The sequence below is a fragment of the Mya arenaria genome, chromosome 7 (assembly GCF_026914265.1).
Source record: "Mya arenaria isolate MELC-2E11 chromosome 7, ASM2691426v1".
Classification (NCBI taxonomy): Eukaryota; Metazoa; Mollusca; class Bivalvia; order Myida; family Myidae; genus Mya; species Mya arenaria.
The window spans coordinates 27461997-27489125 of record NC_069128.1 but is presented as its reverse complement, the minus strand read 5'-3'; the positions used below and the strand labels follow the sequence as shown (position 1 = coordinate 27489125).

General features: G+C 35.2%; 1 protein-coding gene across 2 annotated transcripts; it reads right to left on the bottom strand.

The window, feature by feature from the left end:
- Window positions 1-27090, bottom strand: LOC128241587 (uncharacterized). Of its 2 annotated transcripts, XM_052958590.1 has the most exons (13): window positions 26722-27090; window positions 24428-24479; window positions 17304-17399; window positions 9512-9651; window positions 8679-8790; window positions 7877-8055; window positions 7044-7103; window positions 6655-6751; window positions 5415-5501; window positions 4281-4328; window positions 3378-3434; window positions 2459-2615; window positions 1-1740 (listed from the first exon to the last, which is right to left on the bottom strand). In XM_052958590.1, exons 1-13 carry the CDS (start codon window positions 26818-26820, stop codon window positions 1074-1076), a joined length of 1851 nt encoding a protein of 616 aa, XP_052814550.1. In that variant the 5' UTR covers window positions 26821-27090; the 3' UTR covers window positions 1-1073. The 2 variants fall into 2 exon arrangements, with proteins under 2 accessions (XP_052814550.1, XP_052814551.1); XM_052958591.1 differs by lacking the exon at window positions 7044-7103.
- Window positions 27091-27129: the final 39 nt, after the last annotated feature.

Genomic DNA, 27129 nt, shown 5'->3' with positions numbered 1-27129 from the left:
ATGACAGCCGAGTTGTTATTGACATTGCATGTCTTTGAAGTAGTTTTAAGCTTATATCCATTCAAAGTGTGAGGATAGTAGGTACAGTGTTTGATCATGTTCTGTCAGATGATGACTGATATTTGCAGATAAACATGTATCCGCTTAGCAGCAGGGAGTAAGTAAATATAACGTATAATTTTAATGACCAAAATATATATTTAGTTATAAACACATATTAGTGATATGACAATAGTGAAGTTCTTGTAACATTTTGGCAATATATGTTAGTTTATAACCACTACATCTAAAAAACACATCCTGTCTTCAAGGATTACCAAGACTTGATATCTGATGGTAACTTATATATACCTTGTAACTCGAAACAAATGCGTCCGAAGTTTCTCCGTCTGGTATTCACCAAAAATCTACCCATTGTCTAGTTATATCATTCAGACAAGCTTTCGCGTTTAATGTAACTGTGACCTTGACCTTTGACTTTATGACCTCAAAATAGGGGTCATCTACTGGTCACCCCCAACCTATGTCAAGTTTGAGGGCCATGGGTGCAGTCATTGTCGAGTTATCACACTTTTTTCACACTCGCATTTTTTTTTTGGTTCTAGGTCAATGTGACCTTGACTTTTAAAACGATAACCCTAAAATCCATAGGTGTCATCAACTGGTAAGACGCAACCTTCATGTCAAGTTTGATGACCATAGGTCCAGTAATATCGACGAACGGACCGACCGACCGACCGACCGACCGACATTTGCAAAGTAATAATTCCTCTCTCCTTCGAAGGGGGGGGGGGGCATAATAAACTTGAAAATTGAGTGAAGCCACATAACCTTGCGGTGATCAGTTTTTAGACCTGACTTTATTATTCTTGAATTAAAATGAACACATCAGTGAATATTTTGTGATTTTCCAGTGTTAAATGCAAACACTAATGCTATCGCAGGAAAGGAATGCTCATGTTAAAACTAATGCATACATATAATAATCAAAGCAATATTGAAAGACATTAAAACACATTGAAAGACATACATAATACACGTGTAGCAAGGTAAGAAACGATATTCCACAATACTCATGCTGCCTTATCGCCATTATAGGATAACAACTGATATAAATGCTTTGTGGCACTGCATGACAGCATTCTTTTATGCAATTCACTGTCCACATTCCTTTCATCTACATTGATGCCACATTCTCTCAAGATCACAGAGAGAAATTTCTTGTAAGCATTATCATGCTTCAGATGAATATGCTGGCCATGGTATCTTGTTTCTAGCCTACTGTCGTCATCCGTTAGGTGGAGAAAGACAACCTTGCATTGAGGAATGATTCTCTGTTTTAGGAGACAATGGTTTAGCAAGTCATGTATCAGCTTTTCTTCTTTGGTTCCATAACTCAATGTAGTAAGAAACACAAATACCAGAATTTTGTTTGTATTTCCAGTTATCTCTTCGAGAAAAGCGAATCTATTGGTCTGATAATCGCTCAAAACATCGGGGTCGAAGCAGCACTGGCTTGGAATTCCACCCTCAATAGACAAAACGTTCCGCAGAAGTTCGGTTACGTCTCGGGTGTACTGGTCGAAGGGTAGAGTTAGAAATATAATTGAACACTTGCTTTCGTCCAGATCTTCCAGCATAGCCTGTGTAACGCTTCGTTGAAGCTTTTTACCACTGGATGTCTTCGAAGGCAAGCCTGAGTTTGTTTGTGATAAAATACTTGACGCCCAGGAGGAGCAACTGGAATGAGTATAAAGATAAAATATATTTAGAAGTTGGATAGTACGAGAAAACAGATATTCAGTTTTAAGTGTCTGTATTGCTTAACATAAGTCGTTGAAACATTGCCTGAGTTTAAGTATAATATTTATAAATGTATATTATTATGTATATATATAACTTATAAGTAAATAAACATTTAATTTGCCCTTATAAACTAGAAATACTTTATTTCAACAAATCTAGATTCCAATTAAGAATACATGAACATGTACTCAAATTAAAAACAAAAGTCTGATTTGGGCTAATCAAATCTAGAACAAATAAATACGTCCAACAAAACAAAACATTTACATGACAAGTCATTCTTCTTAAGAGTCACATTTTATACAGAAACTGAAAAGAGTAAAACACTATATTTATCTTCATGCAAAAACAAGTTAAATATATTAGGCGCTGTAACAGGTTGGCTCGAACTGGATGTTAAGCATCAATTCGTTTTAATACTGAATGTAAGCATTCCTACTTGGCTCGAATTTCCTGAGGCTCGAGGTGTTTCCGCCGGTCCCCGGGAGTTAGAGCCAACGGGGTTCGACCATAGTTTCACATGTCGTTGAGCATCCTACCCATCGCACATTTTCGGAATAGTAGAACGATGAAAACGTGTTTTATATTACAAAACAATGAGAAGGGGTTAACTAAGTAAGCCATATATAAAACTAGCACACGCGCATACTACCTTGCTATCCTGTTGTGTGAACTCTTGTGTGAGGAATTCCTCAAGAAGCTTGTCTCGCGTTCACTGGAAGTTCCGTTACCATGGGCTCGCAGTGGCTGGGCCTCGGGCTCAGAGACAATCTTATGCATATTAAGGATGGAGTTTCGGATAATCTCATCTGAAAACAAAATACGTAAGAATTGAATTTATTGCGGTGAATCGGTGAATGCACACACTTGTTCAGAGCACGGTCAGTTAAGGTAACAATGTTCAAGAGACTTATTGAAACAAACTATTTATTACCAAAGCCGAAAATTTGGCTTTCAGCAAACATGACACAATCACGTATTATACTGGGCTGTCGATTCACACGATAGTACTTAACTAGGTACATAAGTTTTTTTTTATTGATATTGGCTCCGGACCGCTGAAAGCATAAAGAGTTTAGTACAGCCACAGACAAGAAGAATATCACCGAAATATTTGTCCCTTTGCTTCACATGTTATTCTTGGTTTTGTCAAGCTGTTGTTTTGTCTTATTTTTGTTTCCACGTCAAATGAAATACAACATATACTGCAGAATAAACGTGTGATATAAATATGCCGACGCATACAGTACAGTAGTGCAGATTTTTCAAAAGCTTTCAAGTTTTTAAACCACTTCTTCTCTGCATGCATGAATCCATTATAGTTATCATTGCGTTGTACGTTGAGTTATAACTAGTTTATAAACAACTGACTGTATTCTGATTCGCTTGCAAGTGGTGGTATTAAATATTCAAAACTTAAGTTAATCTTAAGGGCGTTCATTATTGATTTCATTCACTCTATCGGTCAGTTATTAATAACAAGTAATCTGATTAGCTACATCAGTCTTAATACCCCAAAAATACCTATATTGAATACCAGCCCTGGATTTTAGGATTAAACAGAGACCTACCTGTTTTCAAGTGGCCTAGAAGACTGGATCGGCGGCGACGTTCTTTGGGGGTGCTTTCTGTAAAATAGTGTAACATTTATAAGGGCTATTTCGTATCTACACTACATGAGTGCTTTGAAATATGTTTATCTCTGAGCCGAATGTTTAGAACTTTGTCAAAGTTAACAACGTTGTTAATGGAATGTTTGTCATTTTTAACATATTTTACATATTTTATGATATGATGATATGTTTAAGTAAGGCACGCATAGCTGAATCAGTTGTCTTAATATTTGTAAACAGTACAGCAGATTACATGTGCAACAGTGACACAGTATAAGTATTACAGATTTGAAAGTTAACAACGATTAAGTTATCAAAGTTGTTAACTTTAACAATGTTCTAAATAATCTGCCCAATGTCTATCAAAAGACAACATAGTAAATGTTTATCCCTCTTTTTTTAGCAAAACATTTAGCACTTTAGCACCGATTTGATAAATTTAATCTGGCCATAAGCCTACATAGGGATGTAAAAGGCAGACAATTATTTCATAAGCTGATGCATAAATAATTTAATTCAATTTAATGCATTATCACGTTTAACTCATTTTGATTTTTATGAGCAAAGCCAAAACAAAAAACGCATATGATTTATGTATAGATTAAAAAATATTAGCCTTTATAAAAATTTTTTTTTTAAATTATCAGCTACGTGCCAATATTTTTTACACAAATCATAATCATATTTTCTTTTGATCATTTAAGTCAAATGAGTTCAAAGTGATAATGCATTAAAATATTTTTTTTCATTTATTTTGCGCCTTTAGCAAAAACATATCGTTTGTTCTCATGACTTATATATGGCTTAAAAATGATAGCACATTCAAAAAGTTAGTTGACTAATAAACCTTAAGGGCCTCACCTCTTCTATTTTTATACGCACGATGAAATCCCATTAGTTTCTGCACGACTGCAATGAAAGAGCAAGTATGGGTACTCTCAATTCCGAAAGTATATATGACAAATTCAAATTAATGACAATATATTATGGCATACTGCATTGTGAAAGTATATATAAAATATTGAAATTAGCGACAACAATTAAGTATACACTGCGTTCCGAAAGTTTATTTGACTAATAAAAATGAATGACAATATGTTAGGGTACACTGCATTTATGACCAATAGAATAAAATGGCAATATTTTATTATACACTGCATTCCGAACAATGATAGGACTTTTTTTCACGGTGCACCTCCTTCCGACCATATATGTGACAATTTAAACTGAACGACAATAGTTCAGAGTACACCGTCTTCCGACCATATATACGACAATTTAAACTGAACGACACTAGTTCAGAGTACACCGTGTTCCGACCATATATATGACAATTTAAAATGAACGACACTAGTTCAGAGTACACCGTGTTCCGACCATATATACGACAATTTAAAATGAACGACACTAGTTCAGAGTACACCGTGTTCCGACCATATATATGACAATTTAAACTGAACGACACTAGTTCAGAGTACACCGTCTTCCGACCATTTTTATGACAATTTAAACTGAACGACACTAGTTCAGAGTACACCGTCTTCCGACCATATTTATGACAATTTGAAATGAATGAAAAATAGTGCACGTCACAGTGCACTGCATTGCAAAAAAATATACGGCAAACTGAAATGAGTGACAACTGTCTGTGTCACCGCATTCAGGGGTTTTATGTGATCAATTGAAACAAATCAAAACAATCAGGGGACATCTCATTCCGATCGCAGTTGTTCAAAATTACCTTCGAAAATTGATGCTTTATTTCTAAAAGCGTTCCTAGCCCTTTTTGAAGAATGATTTTCAGTTTTCAATCAATTGAGATCTGTTCTGTAGTGAGTTATCATAATATACTGAATTGAAGGTATTGATGCCCAAATCAGCTGGTTTTGAGATAAAAAAAAATAAAACAAAAGTCAAAACAGTCAATATGTGAGAGAGAGAGAGCTTTAAAGGGAGATTTGGACTTAACACAACTATCAAAAAACAATAACTAACCAAATATGATGAGTGCGAGGATGGCTGTAAAACAAGTCATCACGATAAGACCAAATACCACAAACGTCCCAAAGGATTCGGTATCGTCTGCAACGGTAGAACATTCATGTAAAACATTCGACTGACAATTTCTAGTGTTATAATAATACGTATGTGTATGCTTGCTGAATTGGAACCATTTCTAATATTATATTAATACTGGATAGGGATGTTGCATCACATGCAAATAACGCAATCAACTTGTTAAACGCAAAATGATATACACGTTTCAAGGTGAACACGGATAAAAAACCTAAAAAACCGATTTGTAACACCCCGGCTATTTTCCATCGAAAACAACCTCGGATGTGTGCCCGTACACGAGTAGAAGTAGTTCGTTTATCATTACTTAATTGTATTGTTTCAACATGTATTTTGTATAACAAAGTTTAAATTTATTGTCAGTGAAGTACATTATTGCTTAAATAATTAAGAGTAAAGCCGTAAAGTTGAACTGCTAAATTGAAATTATTACGCGACCTAATTTCAGCGTAGTTAAATAATAAGATCTCTTCTATTGTAAACCGTCCATATACATTCGAGGTTGTTTTCGATGTAAAAGTGGCCGAGGAGTTCCAAATGATAAAAAACACGGTTGCTTAGGCTGAGTGTAGTCATGCTTCATTGAATTTCAGTCATGCATTAAAACAAAACAGGGACATGTGTGGTTACTTTAAAAGAAACCAACATCATTTTATAAACCTCGTTTTTAAGGCGTTTGGATCATATACGAAATATAGATATCTGCACAAACATGTGCAGTAAAGATGATAACATATGGTACAATTTGCATACATTATAGGAATTACTATGTTATGATCTTGGAATTTGCGATGGTATCTGCGAAATTTATCGAATGTTTGCCAGTATTTTAACAGTGAAGGCGTTAGGCAGAATAACATGCCCGGTATGCAAGGAACCTCATATCTACGGTTTTGTTAATTTAAGTCCCTCTAGTTAGGAACAAAATCTGTCATTTTGGGATGACAAAGGATTCAATTCAACATTCAACAAGAAGGTCTTTATTTACTTTTTGTTAAACGACAATTACAACAGCTCTAATTGAACCGCTTTCATTTCCTTTTTTGGTTGGCAAAGAAACTGTGCATAAACCTGCTTTCAAGCAATAGGAAAAGCAACGACACAACTAAACGAAAACATAACACAAAGTATAGTTCTAGTTTATTGTTCATGAACTTACCATATCGATCGAATTTTGACGTCACGTGATCACAAACTATTCTGATGTCACTGTACACATAGCAGTAGAGGTCTGCATTTAGTTGTCGATACGAGACCTAAAATTGAATAACAGATTCATAAAACAATTTAGTTTTATCCGCTATTCTGAACATGCAGATGCAAGGATAAGGAGTTTGCCTTCCACGATAATCTAGACAAAAACAAGGACTACAATCATTTACAATATCACATTTAATTAAATGATTGGGCACTCCAAGTTTGAACTTATTTTGCAAGTTGCAATTTGCGATAAATTTTCAAGCTTTCAATTTATTTACTTATCTCAAATTTTGAAGTGATAGCACTATAACTTAACATATTTCTAACGAATTATGTACACTGACATACCTCAAGCCTTCCAATACCATTACATTTGTCGTTACATTGAAATGATATGCTTGAATTGGTCTGAAAAAGGAATGGAATAAAATAGTGCAATAGAATTGAGCAAGTTTCCGTTAAATAATATGTATTTATATACTCTTAACACTAACGGGTCAAGGGACGGTGGTAGCGCGACCGGCGCCTCCCTACCCAACCTAAAATCGTCCAAGATTTTTATTTCAAACTGGGAGAAAATGAGTAATAAAATACGTCCAAAATGCTTTATTTCGGACAAGAAAATGTTAAATATTTCTTGGGGGAGTAACCCCAAACCCGGCTGCCAAATTTTTTAAACCAAATAAATTTCGGTTCTGAGGGAAGGGGCGCAAATCAAAAGGTTTCGCCTCTTAGTTACGCTCCCTCTAACGTCATATCCTGGATCCGTCCATGCTTGACTTAAAAACAGACTATGCTATGCGTTTTAAAACAGCTCGATATTATAGACACAATGAGTATTTAAATACCTATAGATTAACTGATACTTCTGACAAAGAATCGAAATAAGGTAGCTGTTTGTGTTTATATCATTAGACTGTTTTAACGATGTTTGTTTTGTGACAACTTTACAAACAAAAATAGGTCTGGGGTGGTATTCAATATGCACCTTTAGTTAATCTTAGGGTCGTACATGATTAAATGCATTCACAATTTTGGTCAGTTAATAATAACAAGTAATCCGATAAGCTACATCTTTCTTAGATCCAACCAAGACCAATATTTAATACCAGCTCTTGACGAGACACCATTTCACGTACACACAAAAAATCTATCATCGTAACCTATTTTAAGATACTTACAACCGACCAGTGTTTAAGTGTAGTTTGACCTTTGACCTTTTGACCTTTGCCTAATGGTTCGAATGAAACGCGTAATACTCGTGCCGACGGCTTGTGATTGAATGTTCCATTTTTCAAGCACAGGTAGGATGTGTTGAACATAATGTCATCAGACTTGCACCCCTCTTTACAATTGATGGCTGAAATCATTACACACAATTGAAACTGATAAGATATTCAAGTGTGTATGCCTTATTTCCGACAAGTTATGCATTAAAATATAACAGATCTACAAGTTGCCAGCACTCCAATACATCCAATAAACATGTGTCATCCTTACTGTACCTTTCTGATGGAATGAAATTCCTTTTTATGTAAAAAACGTTTTATTTGAGGTAAATAACATTGCTTATTGATTATTGGACGCACTGGCTATGTTACAATGGAATGTAGAAGGACACCCCCAATACACATACAATTTAGAATAACCCAGTATTGAGGCACGTGGTTTAATGCTAAATTGGACTAAAAGAGATAACCACAAAGACTTGTATCCTGTATTTACTCTTTTAAGCTAGTCTTAGTTTAAAATGTTGTAAGCTTGTAGTCCGCCATCGTACATTTTCTAAGTTAAATAAATGAAAACTAGGTGTGCGTTTGAACTTGATCATGCTTCAATTCTAAACCGCAATATTGTGTCTGTAGTTTCCATGTTTTATTGCCTTGGAAAAAGTGGTTTCAGTATAACTCTTTCTGAAACCCAGGAATTACCATTCCCATTCACTCGAATGTTCAAATTCAAACATAATAACAGCAAAGGAACCTTGGTCCACAACATCCAACGTTGAAGTGGCAATTGTGTTATATTCGTCCCCGGCAACCGTGACATTGATGGTATGAAGATGATCGGGGACTGAGATTGGCAGCCAACAAGTCTAGGGAAATAAGAAACAATTTTAAAGTCCTCGTAAACCAGTTGAGGATATTCAAGCCTACATAGATGTACACTTTATTAAAAACAATCTGTCAACGTGTCATTAATACGAGTGTATATCATATTGTAAAATTCTGTTATACAAATACTCTATTTCATTGATGTTTTAATGTTCGCACAGTCTGTTTTCTTATGTATTTGTTTAGATCGGTTCAGATAGCAATCTTGTGTGATTCAACTGTTCAAGTCCCTGAAGTTTCCTTGAAGAAAACAAATACTCAATTTAAGCTCGATTATAAAGGCAATATAAATATTTATTGAATCAATCTCGTGTCCGTTTCCTTGGCAGAAACCATAACTGCTTCCTTTCTGGGATGCCAGGGAAGAGTTCTAAGATTGGCAACCAGCATTTGTAGGGAAATAAGTTATAGTCGTATACGTGTTTATGTATTAAAATCTACATCGATTGACATTTTATTGTTTGAATATGATGTTGAAATTTTAGTTTGGTTTACTTCCCATTGCCATGACCTATATTTTTAAGAAAACCGTTTGTTGGAGTTTTCTGTTTACTACTATGTTTTATAAACCGTGTCATATAACAATATAGTATGATAGTTATCCCTAAAAATTCGTTAGGATAAAGTTTTGATCTCAAAGAGTGTTCGTTAGTTAAATATGGCATTACGCTCACATAAAAAGTGAGTCAAAACACCACCAACCAGTTGTTTAAACTTTCTTGACCGGGTCAGCATCACGGACCGCTGGAGTGTCTGTAGGCGGCTGGAGTTGCGGAGAAACGCTAGTGTGTAGCGAATATACAGCGTCAACTTAGCCTGGGTCCTTTCTGGGAAAGTCAGCGCTGCAAAAATAGATATTCAACATTAAAGATCGTAAAACAAAACATGCATGAAGAGGATTGAATTTGCAGACAAACGCTTGTTTGTAGGCAATATTCAACGTCAACGCTCAGGGAATCTCGTAGGAAGAGTTTAGTGCTGAAAACTAATGCAGATAAACATAAGATACTGGCTAAAACCGGCTGTTTTTGGCAAGAACAAAGTTAAGGGAGTGCATGGAACTGAAGAAAAGACATATATGTAGCTGGTGCTTGCTCCTGTCTGGTTTCATACCTGCAAAGATGCATAGTACACGAGACGGTTGTGAAACTGGAAAGTATGTAGCACAGAGGCTAGTTGCAGCAGAAAGTGAAAACAATGAAATGATATTCAAAGTCGAATTTGACTTGATAATTTTGGACCATCGCGAGTTTGAGAATGAGAGCCATTATCTTAGACCATTTGTATGACCATCTTGAATGTAAAATGTGCCTGAGAACCTAAGACTTTTTATCCTGTCACTTTCATACACATCGGTCCAATAACAAGGTGACTTGTAAATTCTAGTTTATAAGGATAATATATCACGTGATGTTTATCTACAGGCATTTGGTCGTGTAACCGTGAAAACGGACTTCTTTTCTATTCTAAAATGTCATATGAAAAGCTCAAATTATGTTTCAGTATCATATCAATAGTCCGCCAACAGCCGACCTCAACAATCACTCGCCCATAAAGTCCCATCACTCTGCATAATATTGACTCTGGTTAAACAATCGACGAGAAAATCAACATCTGATGTGAACATCTTACCCCTCCGCAAATTCTGGAAACTGTGCAGCATTCAACGATAGTAAATTCCATTTCTTTGGTGAATGAAAAAATCACTTACAACAGAAATGAATTATTTCTTTGCCGGTGCAGTTCTGGACATTAAACACTATCAACACGAATGATATCCATTTAACATGTGACTATTGTTTGTAAACACTCGCGATCTTGAACCATGACCTGCGTACTGTACACTGTGACTTGCGAAATAATTGTTACATCATCAGATAATGGTGACCGATTCATGTTTATGCACTTTTAAAATCTTTATTATGTTTTTATTTGATATTGACGTATTAAAATGCAATGACTTTGACTGCAGGCGTATTAAAAAAAAGAACAGTTATGAGAACTATTTCGGGAACGATTTAAACATGGATACCGAGTGTGATGACGTCATCAGGAAAAAAACAGTTTACCCCCTTATTTTTTAAGAAACTTAATAATTTTAAGGTTATTTATAGTTATTTATAGTGTTTAAAGAAACAAAGTTACATGATAAATAGAATATTAGGTTAGGGCCATGGATGGAGAGAGTTCACCCGATAAATTCCTCCGCCTTCCCATATAAACTTCCTCCATCCACGGCACTAACCTAGTATTCTCTATATACACGACCATCTTGTTTCTGAGATTGTGACTCAGTATTAAACACCCTATTGAAACTGGAAAAAGTGAATAAGACTTAGAACAGGAAATTAGTTTATAATACAAATTATCCTTATAATTCTCCTATAGTCATTTGTTTTACCACAAAATCAAAGCTTTCCTGAGCCTTGAGACTTAAATTAAGAATCAAGACGTTAATGAATCTTAGCCATGGTTTGTACATTTTCTAATCATTGTTGCCACAACCGCGTTGACTTCGATTTCTTCATGGTACATGGACATATCATAATTTGACGTTGTTTTTAATTTTTGCAATTCAACTTCTAATTGAAGGTTTGTAGTTTTAAAATATCAAGCCCTTTTCTACGCCAAAACAAATCAAGGGCTACATATCGATTGTACACAAGAAAAGCCGCCTGCAACCGTCAATTCCTTTACACATCAACATCAAACTTATTTCTAAGGTAAAGGCTCATACACCCGCAAAGGACCCATAAATATACAATTTCCATCGGTTTCACATCATCCGGTCAATTGAATCGTTGATTGAAATTACGCTCTATGAAGTGCCAAACACTTACTCTTCGAAACGAATTGATTGTCTATGTTTGTTTACTATCATTAGTAATAGTTTGAAAGTGAAATCATTCCGCTAGACTGATATTTTAAATCACAATCAACATTAAATGTTAGGTGCATAAAATGTCCTTTAATAGAATGATCAATGACTTTAGTAGCTTGAATCAGCCTGTCTAGTTCTATTGTACAATGGCAACAAAATTACTTGGCCCATTTGTCGTTATTCTTAATGTGGACTGGCATTAATTACCTTCAATCAACTTCAAATGCCATGAATTGCTATGACAGAGACAGATTACAGTTTCCTCGCTTACACAAGTTGACGGAAGTCTATTTTCCAGAAAATAAGACACTTGCACGTCAGGACCTATGATAATTCTGCCTTGCGATTTTTACTTTAGTGCTTGGAAAACATTTTGCCATTTGGATTACCTAGATAACAATCTGCTATCCAATACTCAGGCAGTGCTGTTTTAAAATGATATGAGATATTGAGAATTGGTCGTAATATCGCAAAACATCAAGCATTTACACCTATAACTAGTTCTATCAAAATATCTTTATACATAAATTTTGGGTTTCGTCTCAATGTGTTTGCGTGCAAATAAGTACGGCGATATATCTCCTAAAGTATCGTCCTTTACTGAGCATGTAACCCCCACAACCACGCCCCATACTCTTGCGTACTGAATAAGTCCTTATTTCTACCATTACAAATAATATATATCTATTTGCGAGTTTCTGTACCATTTATTGATACAAATTTGTTTTCTGCGTACCACGTATCACTAACTTGAGTACGATTACTCATTTAAAAGCCCATGAATACCGCGTACCAAAAATTGGTTTCAGCTACAACACATTCATGGAAATCAAAGAAGAAAATGACTCCATATACAATAACTGATCAATTTGTTTTGTAAAGCACATCTAGTCGCATTCTGTTTATGGTCAATACGCCATATCAAATGTGAACACATATAGTCACATTTTCTTCATGGTCAATATGCCATAGTGTAGTCGCATTTTGCTCATGGTCAATATGTCATAGAATAACGTTGTTACATATAGTCTCATTTCGTTTTGGGTTAAAGTGCCATGGTAAAACGTGAACAAATATAGTCACATTTTGTTCTTGGTCAAATGTCATAATAAACCGTAAACACATATAGTCACATTTTGTTCTTGGTTAAATGTCATTGTAAAATGTGAACACATATAGTCACATTCTGTTCTTGGTCAAATGCCATAGTAAAACGTGAACAGATATAGTCTCATTTTCTTCATGGTCAATATGCAATAGTAAAGTCACATTTTGTTCTTGGTCAAATGTCATTGTAAACCGTGAACACATAAAGTCATATTATGTTCTTGGTCAAATGTCAAATAACAACGTGGACACATATAGTCACAGTTTGTTCATGATAGTCAAAATGCAGTTGCAAAGTCACTTTTTGCACGTGGTCAATATGCCACTGACAATTTAAAGAACAAATGTAGACAGAAAACTTTCAGTTGAGCCTTTTGTAATGGTTATCATTTTACCCCAGAAACATGAAGACATCATTGGGACTTCGTATGACAGAATGTATCACTCTGGTAACTAATACATAATTTCAGGATTACTCCTGTTTCTCCCTTGCTTTTGGCATCGACAGTTCGTGCCTTTTTCGTCGATACGTACAGCATTTGCCGTTAATCTAGGCTGCTAACAGCTAAAACATGTTTATTAGGTTTTGTTTTTCTTTTTCGCAGTTTTTCAATGAGATTGAGGGAATGTAACAGTTATGAAAGTACGCTTTTCTGACGTCCTGTATCATGTCGAGTTCTGTGTGTAAAAGCGTATTCGTCGAGACATCGTACCGGTCGAGACGTATGCTTGTTTATACACCAAACTAGACCTGAAACAGACGTGATACAGGTCGTTAGAAAAGCGTCGTACTGTAATATTATTTTTATCATATGTCTTCTTTGACTATTTCCATGTATAAACGAACCGCGTTTAGTTTAAACCAACGAAACTGCACTTTTAAACGACAGTTTCCGGAATTTCCATGTCAGAAATTACGTCATAAATTAATACCTTTCATTATATAGTGGTTTTTCTTGAATATAGACACAAATTATCAATAAGATACATCCGAAATAACTTCTATAGGAAAAAAGTACGTTTTTGAAAAAAAATATGTATCTGAATAGTAATTTTATATTGTAAAAAACTTGAATACAAGTCATTCTGTAAAAGATAGCACTCAACACATGTTACTAAGCTCATGCGGGTTTCGAAAACAACAGTAGCGCAATACAGATTTATCAATACGGCGTGCTGTTTCTCCACTGCTTGATATGGTAAAAGAAATTGATAGGCATATCGTAAAAGAAGTATTTATTTTCCTTACTGATATTTACGATTATTTAAAACTTGTATGCACATGCAACTTTGAAGTTGTATTGTTTTCATTATCGATATTGTTTAGAAAGATAAAGTTTCGGGCCATAACTGTTACACACTAATGTGTTATTGTATCGTCTCCAACAATCAGGGCACATACGGTAAATAATGATAAAATAGCATTAACAACGCGTTTATATGGGCTTCATATATACATATTAATGAAGAGAAAAAAATGTCAGTATGCCAGGTATTGAAGGTATATATAAGTTTGTATGATTTGGCAAATTCCTTATGTAGATTATTCACAATCCTCCTCTTAGACATTACATTAAACGCGTTGTTTTATGTGGCCAGTAATTCATGCCTATAATGAGTCTGAAGTAGCTACGTGTCGCAAAATACGTTGGCGGTGCGCGGAATCGTAATCCGCAAAATTCAACTAGTCAAGAGTAAAACAAATCTCCCGGTTGCAGCAATAATTACCCTGTTATATCGAAACAAAAAGCTTGACATCCCTAACCTGTACTTTTAGATATTGGAACAATTATCTTGAAGAGAACGAGGAGGCAGTTTCACGAACACACCAGTAGAATCACAGACTAGGAAATGTATTTCAGCCACCTGGTTGAATTGTCATTATAACTCTTTAATCGAACTATTCCACTTCAGGCGGGACAACGTTTTCTCATCTTAGATTGTACGTCAACCCGGTCACTGGTTAACGTCAACTTAACATTCCTATACATATGTAATTGTTATTTTGAATGAATGTTCAGCTTGCTTCGTTAGTGACAATGGTTGTCCTACTGGCTTCCATACTTAAACATGGCATCAGTCAGGCCCACATAGTGTAGTGTGTTTCCTTGGTTTTTAAAGAAAATAAGTGTCAGTTATATTCACATGCAATCTACCCTGATAATTGGTTTTGTGGTTTAAAAAAAAAGTTAATTACTACAGCGGGCTTACTTTATTTCCCGTTCATGATCTCCTTCATACTGTCACCGGCATTCGGAAGAAACCATAAATCGTTCATCTTAATTAACGGAAACAATGTGCAACGTATGTATCTGATCAAGAATAGCTTGTAAAGTGATTTGGACTTAATAAGAAGCAGTATATAATTATATTCATTATTTCACAATTCTCATTCAACAGATGATAATGAAAAATCTAACCTTTGATTCAATTACTGACCATATGGTTCGTATAACATCATCACTTTGGTGTGTGAGAATGTACTGTACGGGAACGAATAGCACCGTCTCTCCACTTTTAGCTTATCAATACATTAGACCTTTTTCATTCTTCTATGTGACAGTTGCTTTTAAACTGGGTCTGGTCTGCACATCATATAGGGGATAACAGTTTGTTTTAGTGTACTTTTTTACTTTTGTTTACTTTTGGTATTCTCGAGGTAAAATATATTGCTATCTTACACTGAAAAAAAACCTTTTTTATTTTATCCCTTAAACTGAAATCAAAAGACATTTAATAACATTTTATTAAAAAACGCGCCAATGGGTATGCGCACGTAAAGTCATTTCGTAAATGACGTCGTTTATATTGTGTCACAGCCCTGTGCGCGCTGATGTTTGATTTGAATGATAGAACGGGCTAACAGTCAAGAAAGTGAAAAACATCAAATTGATATTTGATAAAATGAAATATCTATTTAATTTCGCTGATAAATCTCAATAAACCACGGGAATGCATATAATAAAATAAATAAGATGAACTATATTGCAGTTCGGGTTACATCTCTCATAGGGTTTCTAACGTATTTCACCAGAACTAAATTATATTGTTTGATACGTATGCATATAAACATCAAACAGCACTCATGATTTCTTTATTATATTCGTACACAGAAATTGTATGAATTGCAGAAAACTATTATCATGAAATATCGGTTGCCAAAAAGTACGCATTGGTTTGGAATTTCTGAAATTGCCAGCCCATGGTTGATTGTAACAATATGAACACCTGTTTGTATTAATTTAAATGATCCATCAAGACATTAAGCTGCTTCATATTTACTAGTGGTTTACAATTATATCAGGCTAATTGCATAGTTATTCATCGATTTATATCAAAGGTTTCAAAGTTTATTGGAAAATTGGCAAATAATAGCCAATAACAACATTAATACGGCAAAAACATAATATTAACTACTAGAGAGAATTATGGAATGAATATAAATAGACATTATGTAATTATTTATACAAATATAAGTTGTGAAACATTTATCTTATTTTTTTTATAAAAAAAAAACAAACAAACAAAAACATCATTATATAAAAAAGCAATGCTTATATTCCAGGAAAGGATTTCCTAAATGCACGGCTTTTTAAATACTTTTTAATCTTAATTGTTCATTTGTTTAACATCGTTTTAACATGTCTAAATTTGGCCATGATATTTAATATAGGTAGTTTAAGTGTGTCTAAATTTACTACACCTTGATGAGAAATGGTATTGAAGTTCAATTATATAAGCGCTACAACATAGTCTATATTCTCTCGCAATACCCATCTTCAGACTTCGATATCTTACTTGCGAGCAGATAACCTTATTGAAGAAAAAGCTTTGCGGATATAAAGGCAGTGTGCAAATTTGAAAATACATAAATCTTCTTAATGCATTGTAGATTTAAAAAAAAATATGGACGTTAAAATCTGTTATTATTTCCGGTTGTGATGATTTACAAACAATTAAAGAGAAACTTCAGTTTCGTCTCTGAGAAACGATTATATTCACAGTTCTGAAGAACGATAAAATTGCCTTCCATTCGTCATAGTGTCCCGATTCCAGAATGCATTGTCATTTATAGTTTTATACCAGGAGGGCATTTATTATAAACAAATATGTTTTCTACTATTTTGGCTGACCATTCGTTTCTTAAATAAATTATAAACAGGCGAATCTTGGGGAAATGTATGTGTATGTGTTGTGGTGGCTCCGTAGTCTAGTTGTAACACACCTGACTGTCAATCCAGGGGTCGCAGGTTCGATTCCCCGCCGCACCACTGAAAAAATACTAAACGTCTTCCAGGAGGGACGTTAAATGGGGGTCTCATGTTACAGTGCTAAACACCTGTGCACATTAATGAACAAGGATAGCTTTAACCAGAGTAACTTTCTGTCTGTGCAGTATGCTCTAAAAACGTAAAATGACTAACAATCGGAGCAATCGCCGAATGGGCCATGCCCGAGTGCGAGTATAAATATGCTTACAGACCACCATGTTCGTCAATTTCTCACCTTTGATATCTTCTGGTAAGATGGTCAGTTGTATGGTGGAGTTGTTGACACATGTTTCTCGAGATAACGATACAATGGTTCCCTTATTTGAGAGTCCTGTTAATATAATAATAAAGACAATGTGGAAGTATGTGGATGCAACAAAATATCATGCAGTGGGTAGTGTGCATGGATGTTAAATCAGGAATGAGGTTTTAGATTTCTTTAATCAAAGAAAAACAAGAGGTTATTTTGTAATTTATTGAAACTGTACGATTAAGCAGATGATACCAAGTCAATAATGTTAGTGTCAACAGTATATGCATGTTATTTTTATCAAGCATGGGCAGAATCATGGTACACTACCAACCACGCTTTTTTTGTACACAACGCGTTGCCACCGCGGGCGAGATTGCGTCATCGCGGAAATCGCGGCGATATAATCAACGGTTGACAACGCCGTGGTTCGCGTCATCGCCGCGTTCTTTTGCTGCAACCGCGTACGACTTCCAAAAACATGCACGCGATGCGGCTTACCGCGATATGTAGGTATTTTAACAGGTACCGTTGGTACAAATAGAAGATTATACATGTTAATTGGACCCTGCTCGCAGAATGAATTTTACTCAAATGCGAGGGTAAACAATCTCATCCCCCAAACTAGATAATTATGCCAATGGGATATTAAGTGTTTGTAAAATTAGTTTTAATTTAATTAAAAATAAATGTAAAGACATCGCTCTTGTATAAGTTCTTAATACACAATCAGGACATAAAACATGGTAAAACGATTGAAAAACGTTCGCAGTTTTTTTCGATATTTAAAAAGTTGCAAAGCATAATTTCAGGGATCGAACTACGTTTTGAGTACGAATTTGTAGATTACGGATCGAGTTTGTATGTATGTATATGACGGGAACAAAGAAAAAGCCTTCAGAAAATTGACAGCTACCTTAATTACCTTAATTATCGTTAATAATCATTTCGCAACGCCGCGTATCGCATCGATTCGACGCGGTGGAACGAGGGAAAAAATAAAAAGAAATGCACGCGGTCGGAATTATGCTTCAATCGCGGCGATTAGTGAAAATTAGATTATAAAGATTATTTCCGCGGTTAGTAAATATCGCGGCGATGTGCGAAATGTGCAAAAAACGCGTGGTTAGAAGTGTATGTTCTCGCAGTTTATCCATGGATTCAGACGCTATATCGATAATTTATTGGTGTCTTTGTCATTCCCTAAAATCCATTTATGACACAAATTTTAACCAGACACAGTACACGTAAATTTGTCAAATCTGTCACCAGTTTACCAGACACAGTACACACATGTTTGTTTGGCCTGACACCAGTTCACCATGCAAAATTCACGTGTGTTTCGTTGGTCTGACACCATACATAATGCAATCATATTGTTGATCTGAAACTAGCTTAGAACACGCATGTTTGTTTGGTCTAACACTAGTTCACCATACGTAGTACACGCATTTTCGTTTTGTCTGACAATAGTTCATCATACGTAGTACACGCATTTTCGTTTGGTCTGACACTAGCTCACCAGACATAGTACATGCATGTTTGTTTGGTCTGACACTAACTCACCAGACATAGTACACGCATTTTTCTTTGGTCTGACACTAGTTCACCAGTCATAGTACACGCATGTTAGTTCGGTATCACTCTACTTCACCAGGCATAGTACACGCATGATTGTTTGGTCTGACACTAGTTCACCAGACATAGTACACGCATGTTAGTTCGGTATCACTCTAGTTCACCAGACATAGTACACGCATGTTTAGTTGGTCTGACACTAGTTCACCTGACATAGTACACGCATGTTTAGTTGGTCTGACACTAGTTCACCAGACATATTACACGCATGATTGTTTGGTCTGACACTAGTTCACCTGACATAGTACACGCGTGTTTAGTTGGTCTGACACTAGTTCACCAGACATAGTGAACGCATGTTTCTTTGGTCTGACACTAGTTTACCAAACATAGTACACGGATGTTAGTTCGGTATCACTCTACTTCACCAGGCATAGTACACGCATGATTGTTTGGTCTGACACTAGTTCACCAGACATAGTACACGCATGTTAGTTCGGTATCAATCTAGTTCACCAGACATAGTACACGCATGTTTAGTTGGTCTGACACTAGTTCACCTGACATAGTACACGCATGTTTAGTTGGTCTGACACTAGTTCACCAGACATATTACACGCATGATTGTTTGGTCTGACACTAGTTCACCTGACATAGTACACGCGTGTTTAGTTGGTCTGACACTAGTTCACCAGACAAAGTGAACGCATGTTTCTTTGGTCTGACACTAGTTTACCAAACATAGTACACGGATGTTAGTTCGGTATCACTCTAGTTCACCAGACATAGTACACGCATGTTAGTTCGGTATCACTCTAGTTCACCAGACATAGTACACGCATGTTAGATCGGTATCACTCTAGTTCACCAGACATAGTACATGCATGTTAGTTCGGTATCACTCTAGTTCACCAGACATAGTACACGCATGTTAGTTCGGTATCACTCTAGTTCACCAGACATAGTACACGCATGTTAGTTCGGTATCACTCTAGTTCACCAGACATAGTACACGCATGTTAGTTCGGTATCACTCTAGTTCACCAGACATAGTACACGCATGTTAGTTCGGTATCACTCTAGTTCACCAGACATAGTACACGCATGTTAGTTCGGTATCACTCTAGTTCACCAGACATAGTACACGCATGTTAGTTCGGTATCACTCTAGTTCACCAGACATAGTACACGCATGTAATTCGGTATCATTCTAGTTCACCTGACATAGTACACGCATGTTTAATTGGTCTGAGACTAATTCTCCAGACATAGTACACGCATGTTTCTTTGGTCTGACACTAGTTCACCTGACATAGTACACGCATGTTTAATTGGTCTGACACTAATTCTCCAGACATAGTACACGCATGTTTCTTTGGTCTGACACTAGTTCACTTTACATAGTACACGCATGTTAGTTTGGTATCACTCTAGTTCACCTGACATAGTACACGCATGTTTCGTTGGTCTGACACTGGTTCTCCAGACACAGTGAACGCATGTTTGTTTGTTCTGACATTGGTTCACCAGACATTGTACACGCATGTTTGTTTGGTCTGACACTAGTTCACCAGGCATAGTACACGCATGATTGTTTGGTCTGGTATTAGCTCAACAGAGGGATAGTACACGCATGACTGTTTAGTCGGACGCAAGTTTACAAGACATAGTACATGCATGTTTGATTGGTCTGGCACTAGTTTACCAGACATTGTACACGCATGTTTGTTTGGTCTGACACTAGTTCACCGCCTAGTACACGCACGCTTAGTTGGTCTGAAAATGGTCAACCAAAAACAGCACACGCATGGTTGGTTGGTCTAACACTTTTTTTTTCAGATAAAGAACACGCATGTTTGTTTTGGTTGAAACTAGTTTACCAGACATAGTACACGCATGCTTAGTGTGTCTGAAAATAGTCAACAAAAAGCATCACACGCATGTTTGGTTGGTCTGACACTATTTTTTTGGATAAAGTACACGCATGTCTGTTTTGATTGACAATAGTTCACCAGACATAGTACACGCATGATTGTTTGGTCTGACACTAGTTCACCAGACATAATAACTGCATGCTTGTTCGATATCACTCTAGTTCACCTGACATAGTACACGCATGTTTGTTCGGTATCACTCTAGTTCACCTGATATAGTACACGCATGTTTGTTTGGTCTGACATTGGTTCACCAGATATAGTACACGCATGATTGTTTGGTCTGACACTAGTTGACCAGACAAAGTACATGCATGTTTGTTCGATATCACTATAGTTCACCAGAAATAATAAACGCATGTTTGTTTGATCTGACATCGGTTAACCAGATATAGTACAAGCATGATTGTTTGGTCTGACACTAGTTCACCAGACATAGTACATGCATGTTTGTTTGGTCTGAAACTAGTTCACCAGACATAGAACACGCACGCATGTTTTTTCTATATCACTCAAGTCCACCAGACATAGTACACGCATGTTTCTTTGATCTGAAACTAGTTCACCAGACATAGTACACGCATGCTTCTTTGGTCTGACACTAGTTCACCTGACATAGTACACGCATGTTTAGTTGGTCTGACACTAGTTCACCAGACATGGTACACGCATGTTTCTTTGGTCTGACACTTGTTCTCAAGACATAGTACACGCATGTTAGGTCGGTTTCACTCTAGTTCACCTGATATAGTACACGCATGTTTAGTTGGTCTGACACTAGTTCTCCAGACATAGTGAACGCATATTGGTTGGTCAGACACTACTTCACCAGTCGCAGAATACGCATGTTTGGTTGGTTTGACACTAGTTTACCAGACATAGTACACGCATGTTTGTTTGGTCTGGCACTAGTTCGCTAGACAGAGTACACGCATGTTTGGTTGGTCTGACACTAGTTTACCAGACAGAGTACACGCATGTTTGGTTGGTCTGACATTAGATCACCAGACATAGTACACGCATGTTTGTTTGGTTTGATACTAGTTCGCTAGACAGAGTACACGCATGTTTGGTTGGTCTGACAATAGTTCACTAGACATAGTACACGCATGTTTGGTTGGTCTGACACTAGTTCACATGACATAGTACAGGCATGTTTGTTTGGTCTGACACTAGTTCAGTAGAGATAGTACACAAATGTTTGTTTGGTCTGACACTAGTTCACCGGACAGAGGGCATGCATGTTTGTTTGGTTTGAAAAATGTTTTGGTTTGACACTAGGACACCAGACATATTACATGATTGTTGATTTGGTCTGACACTAGTTCAAAAGACATATTTACATGATTTTTTTTGCCTCGCAAGGCTTTTTATATTAATGTTTTTGGTCTAACACTCTGTGACTAAGCATAATACATGAAAGTAGGTTTTACTGGCATTATTTTACCAAAACTGCTTATTACTTTCATCTGCTATTTGTTTTCCTTACTTGTTTTTTTGTAGAAACATGATGACAGTAATACTGTAATCAACCAAATAAGGTAGGTAACCGAACACGAACATTATAATGCATGTTATTTGATAACCCTGTAAACAAATAAGGTACGTAACCGAACACGAACATTATAACGCATGCTATTTGAGAATCCGGTAAACAAATAAGGTAGGTAACCGGACACGAACATTATAACGCATGAAATTTGATAACCCGGTAAACAAATAAGGCACGTAACCGAAAACGAACATAATAACGCATGCTATATGATAACCTGGTAAACAAATAAGGTACGTAACCGAACACGAACATTATAACGCATGCTATTTGATAACCCTGTTTCATTTTAAGTAAATCACGCGATCAGTGATGACATGACATACTACACCTGTGGTAACAAACTCAAGGATTGCGTCGTTTAAGTAGAAATCGATTAGTTTTGTAATAAAATACGTATGTATTATGTTGACAATAGGATGAAGACATTTACCATATTGTTTTTGTCAATAAAATAAAAGCACGCTGCTTGAAGTATATTCCTTGTCAGTACACGCATCGTGTGTGTCCATGTTAATTATATTATAATTGTAAACAACTATTATCATACATGATCATCAGTTAGTTGGTAGTTAATAATAATCAAACATCTATTCAAATTTACCAGCATGTAAGCAGTAGAAACTAGTATGATAGACGTTCAATTGCACGAATATGAATTACTTCAGGCCAGACATCAAATGCTTCGTCGGAAGGCAATATTTTACTTTGAATGAAGACATAATAAAAATAACATTACTTTAACTTCAACATTTTGATCACCATAATATTTCTTAACAACTAAAAGACTTTTGTTTTTGCTGATTACTTACAGGCTTGGGATAGGATAGTCATTAATTAGCCTTGCATTTTTAATTCAAAAATATTTTATGGTATAAATGTTAACACAATGAAAAGGCAAAACAAAATAAACAGTTTTATATAGAGTTTGAGACAAATAATTAATCATCAAACACGCAAAGGGATTTGGCCACAAGTTATATCAACATCAGTTACGGTCCTTAAAATCAAATTATGTACCAACAAAAGATGTTTTAAAAGTTAGAATTTGTTAGAATCCAAGTATAAATGTATCTATGTTTATGTTAATTATCTGAATATTTGAGAGAAAGATGTGAGAAAAGGAAATATTGAAAAAAGAAAGAGGTGGAGAAGTAGGCACCTGATTTACTTGAAACGATTGGTATTTTTGCTGAAACATTAGACTTCTCTGAGGAAACAGACACTTTGATCGTCGGAAAAGCTGTTAAGACCGAAGTGTAATTAAGCAGAGCTCAGTGGGTGGTATTGTCTTGTGTTTCAAGAATGATTTATTCGTTGCTTTGTGTTCTGTATGCTATTTCTAAAATGAAATAGTCTTGTAGTCGTTAGGAATTATTATGGTCAATACTTGTGAACATATAACAGCATTTCGGGTGATCTTTGTTTAGATGCAGTATTGCCTTGTCACCCACCCTTCTTTGTTTTGGATTTTTAATTTGCATACTTTAGATTAAGTTTTGCGATGCGAAATATGCAAATATAATACTTCTAAAAAATTATCAGTTCGCTGATGTTTATGTTTCCGATCTCACACTTATGTTTAGTGGCTAAAAGCGTTATAAACGCTTTAAAAATGCATAAAACATCATTTTTTCAACATAAATATGAAAACCTGCGATCTGAGTTTTTGTTAGCAGTCTTATTTTCCTGGTTTCTATTTCCGCAAAAATTAGTTTGTTCAAAGACAGAAAAATGAAAAAAAAGTTGCCAAAAAGTTCAATATGTGAGAATTCAGCTTTAAACCCGGTCATAAAAAAACGGACATGGGAACATGTGCAATGATCTGACGATAAAGAAACTGTTCAATCTGTTAAGAATATATTTCAATTAGTTTTATATAAATATTTAGGAAAATGTGGTTCTTTGGAAGCATAGCAAACATACGCGTATATAATAGCAGTGTCGGTTGAAAAGAGTCCCAAGCAAATAGCTTGCCTGAAGTATTACTATTCATTTCAGAGTGAACAAACATCAATTTAAGAATCATTCATTACGAATATTACCTGTAAAATTATTGGACTTCATTTCAATCTGCTTAGAATCCCCTTCTTCATTCTGAAAACAAACAAACATGTTAGATATTTTTTTAGAAAATAAAGGATTACAGAAAAAATTACTTGTTTTATACTTTGTGTCTCGATCAATCAATCTTCTTCAATTTTAAAGCATTCATATTTTGTCATCGATTTGAATCGACCAAAGGCCTTTACTGTATCACACAAGATCTCTTTTTTATTGTAAGGAAATAATCTAATATTCAGTGTCATATATTTCTAGGCTGAACACAAAACATACTTGTTTGATTTTACTGAAGGTATTTACCTTGCCACTTCTATAACTTCTTAGTCATTGTTTAATTGAAAGTAATGAAATCAACGAAAACAATAAAATAAATAAAGTAATGGAAGCAATAAAAGCAATCAAATCCATGAACACAATAAAAGCAATCAAATCAACGAGAGCAATGAAAGCAATCAAATAATTGAAAGCAATGAAATAATAAAATAAATGAAAGCAATCAAAGCAATCAAATCTTTGAAAGCAATCAAATCAATAGGAGCAGTGAAACCAAGACACAAAAAGCGAAAACAATGAAAGCAATACAATCAATGAGAGCAATGAAAGCAATTAAATACATGCGAGAAATGAAAGCAATAAAATAAATGAGAGCAATCAATAAATGAAAGCAATGAGAGCAATGGAAGCAAGTAAATAAATGAAAACATTGAAAGCAATAAAACCAATAAGAGCATTGAAAGCAATGAATAAATGAAAGCAATTAAGGCAATGAAATCAATGAGAGCAATGAAAGCAACCAAATACATGAGAGAAATGATAGCTATAAAATAAATGAAAGCAATCAAACAATGAAACCAATGGAAGCAAGTAAATAAATGAAAACGTTGAAAGCAATCAAATCAATGAAAGCAATTAAATGAATGTAAGCAATCAAATCATCAAAATCAAAGAAAGCAATAGTAGTGCTAAAAGCTATGAAATGTGAGCAATGAAAGCAATGAAATAAATGAACGCAATGGTTGCAATGAAATCGTTGAAAGGCTGTAGGCGCGACAAGCGTTAATCTATTTTATTGCAATTCTGTTCACAGGCAATAATAATATTATCTAAACATTATTTTAAGTGTCTCAAAACTGTAACCGATAAATTCCAATAATAATGAATGAAAATTGATATTTTTTTTTACAGGTTGCTAGTTTCATTACAGTAACTGAGAAACATATATTTTCAAGGATATCATCTCGCCAGTTTTTTCGTATTCAAGAGTTAATTTAATGAAACCCTATATTTGCTAAGGACGTGTTGACAGCAGAACCTTCAAGTCAACATATTTCTAATGTATGCATAATTATCTATAATTTTCTATTCCTTCGGTTCTGCACCAAGATTAATTTAGGATTCTTCGGCTTGCTTTCCAATGTACATTTACGTTGCAATCTAATGAACGCATATAGATAAAGCGATCCTTTAATTTGCATAATTTTGAACTGTATAATACTATACGCGCCATTTGGTAATCCCCACACCTAAATTATTTTAACAAGACGTGTTCAAACACAGTAGATCTAACGATAACTGATTTCCAGCATGTGCTTAAAATACGTTTTTAGAATCAATTATCTCATGCTTTAAGGCACTACAACTGTCATGTTACTTTACGATTTGGTAACAACATTTTTGCAAAAGAAGCTTATCGCAAACAAGATAATTTAATTTATTGAATATGTCCTAAATACAATTCAAAGCTGCACTCTCAATAATTGACAGTTTTTCACATTTTTTGTCTCAGAATCAGCTTACTTTTGGCATCAATGCATCAATGCCTTCATTGCAGTCGTATACACACAAAAGAACAGATCTCAGTTGTTCGAAAATCAATAAGTAACGCTTTTACCCATAAAACATCAATTTTCGACCATGAATATGAAACTGCGATCTAATCTACAGTCATGCAGCCGTCTTATATCACTCGACTCCTGACACGAACAAAAGGCTCATTCCGAGACAAAATAAAGTTTAAAATATTGTCTAAATGGTCAATCTGTGAGAATGTAGCTTTAACAGTCTAAATCCACTCTACATGTCGAAATTATATGTTATATAAGCACTTGATAACAGCAGGGTTTAGCATGTTATCAAAACACAGCTTAGCCTTCTTCTGCTAAAAATATAGAAGATATGCAATTATTTACCCATGCACACGATTTATCACGGAGTTGAAAAACATAATCTGGATGTAACAAACATATCTTCTTGTGAAAGTAAGAAAACAACTTACCAAAACCAGTGTACATGTTCCATCGTTTGCAAATATATTTTCCAATATAAAAGCCCAAATCCAAAACAAAGAAAGAATCACTTTGTCACACGGTGGCATATTAGCTCCAAATCAATTAATACGTATAATTATATCCATATAGTTAAACCTTTTTAAAACCACTGGACTATACCGGGAAGTTTTAACTTTTAAACTCATATTTTTCCCTAAAAGCACTTTGTAGTTGATATACTTTCCCTGTGTTTACAATTTACGTGTCTTCTTTACAAACCCGGACGTTTTGTTATCTTTCCAATACATTGCTACACCTTTCATTCTTCTCCCGATACATTTTATTCAATCGACTATATAAGATAGAAGCTGCGTGCATGCAAGTAGTTTAATCTTTTCTCGACGCAGTTTTATTGC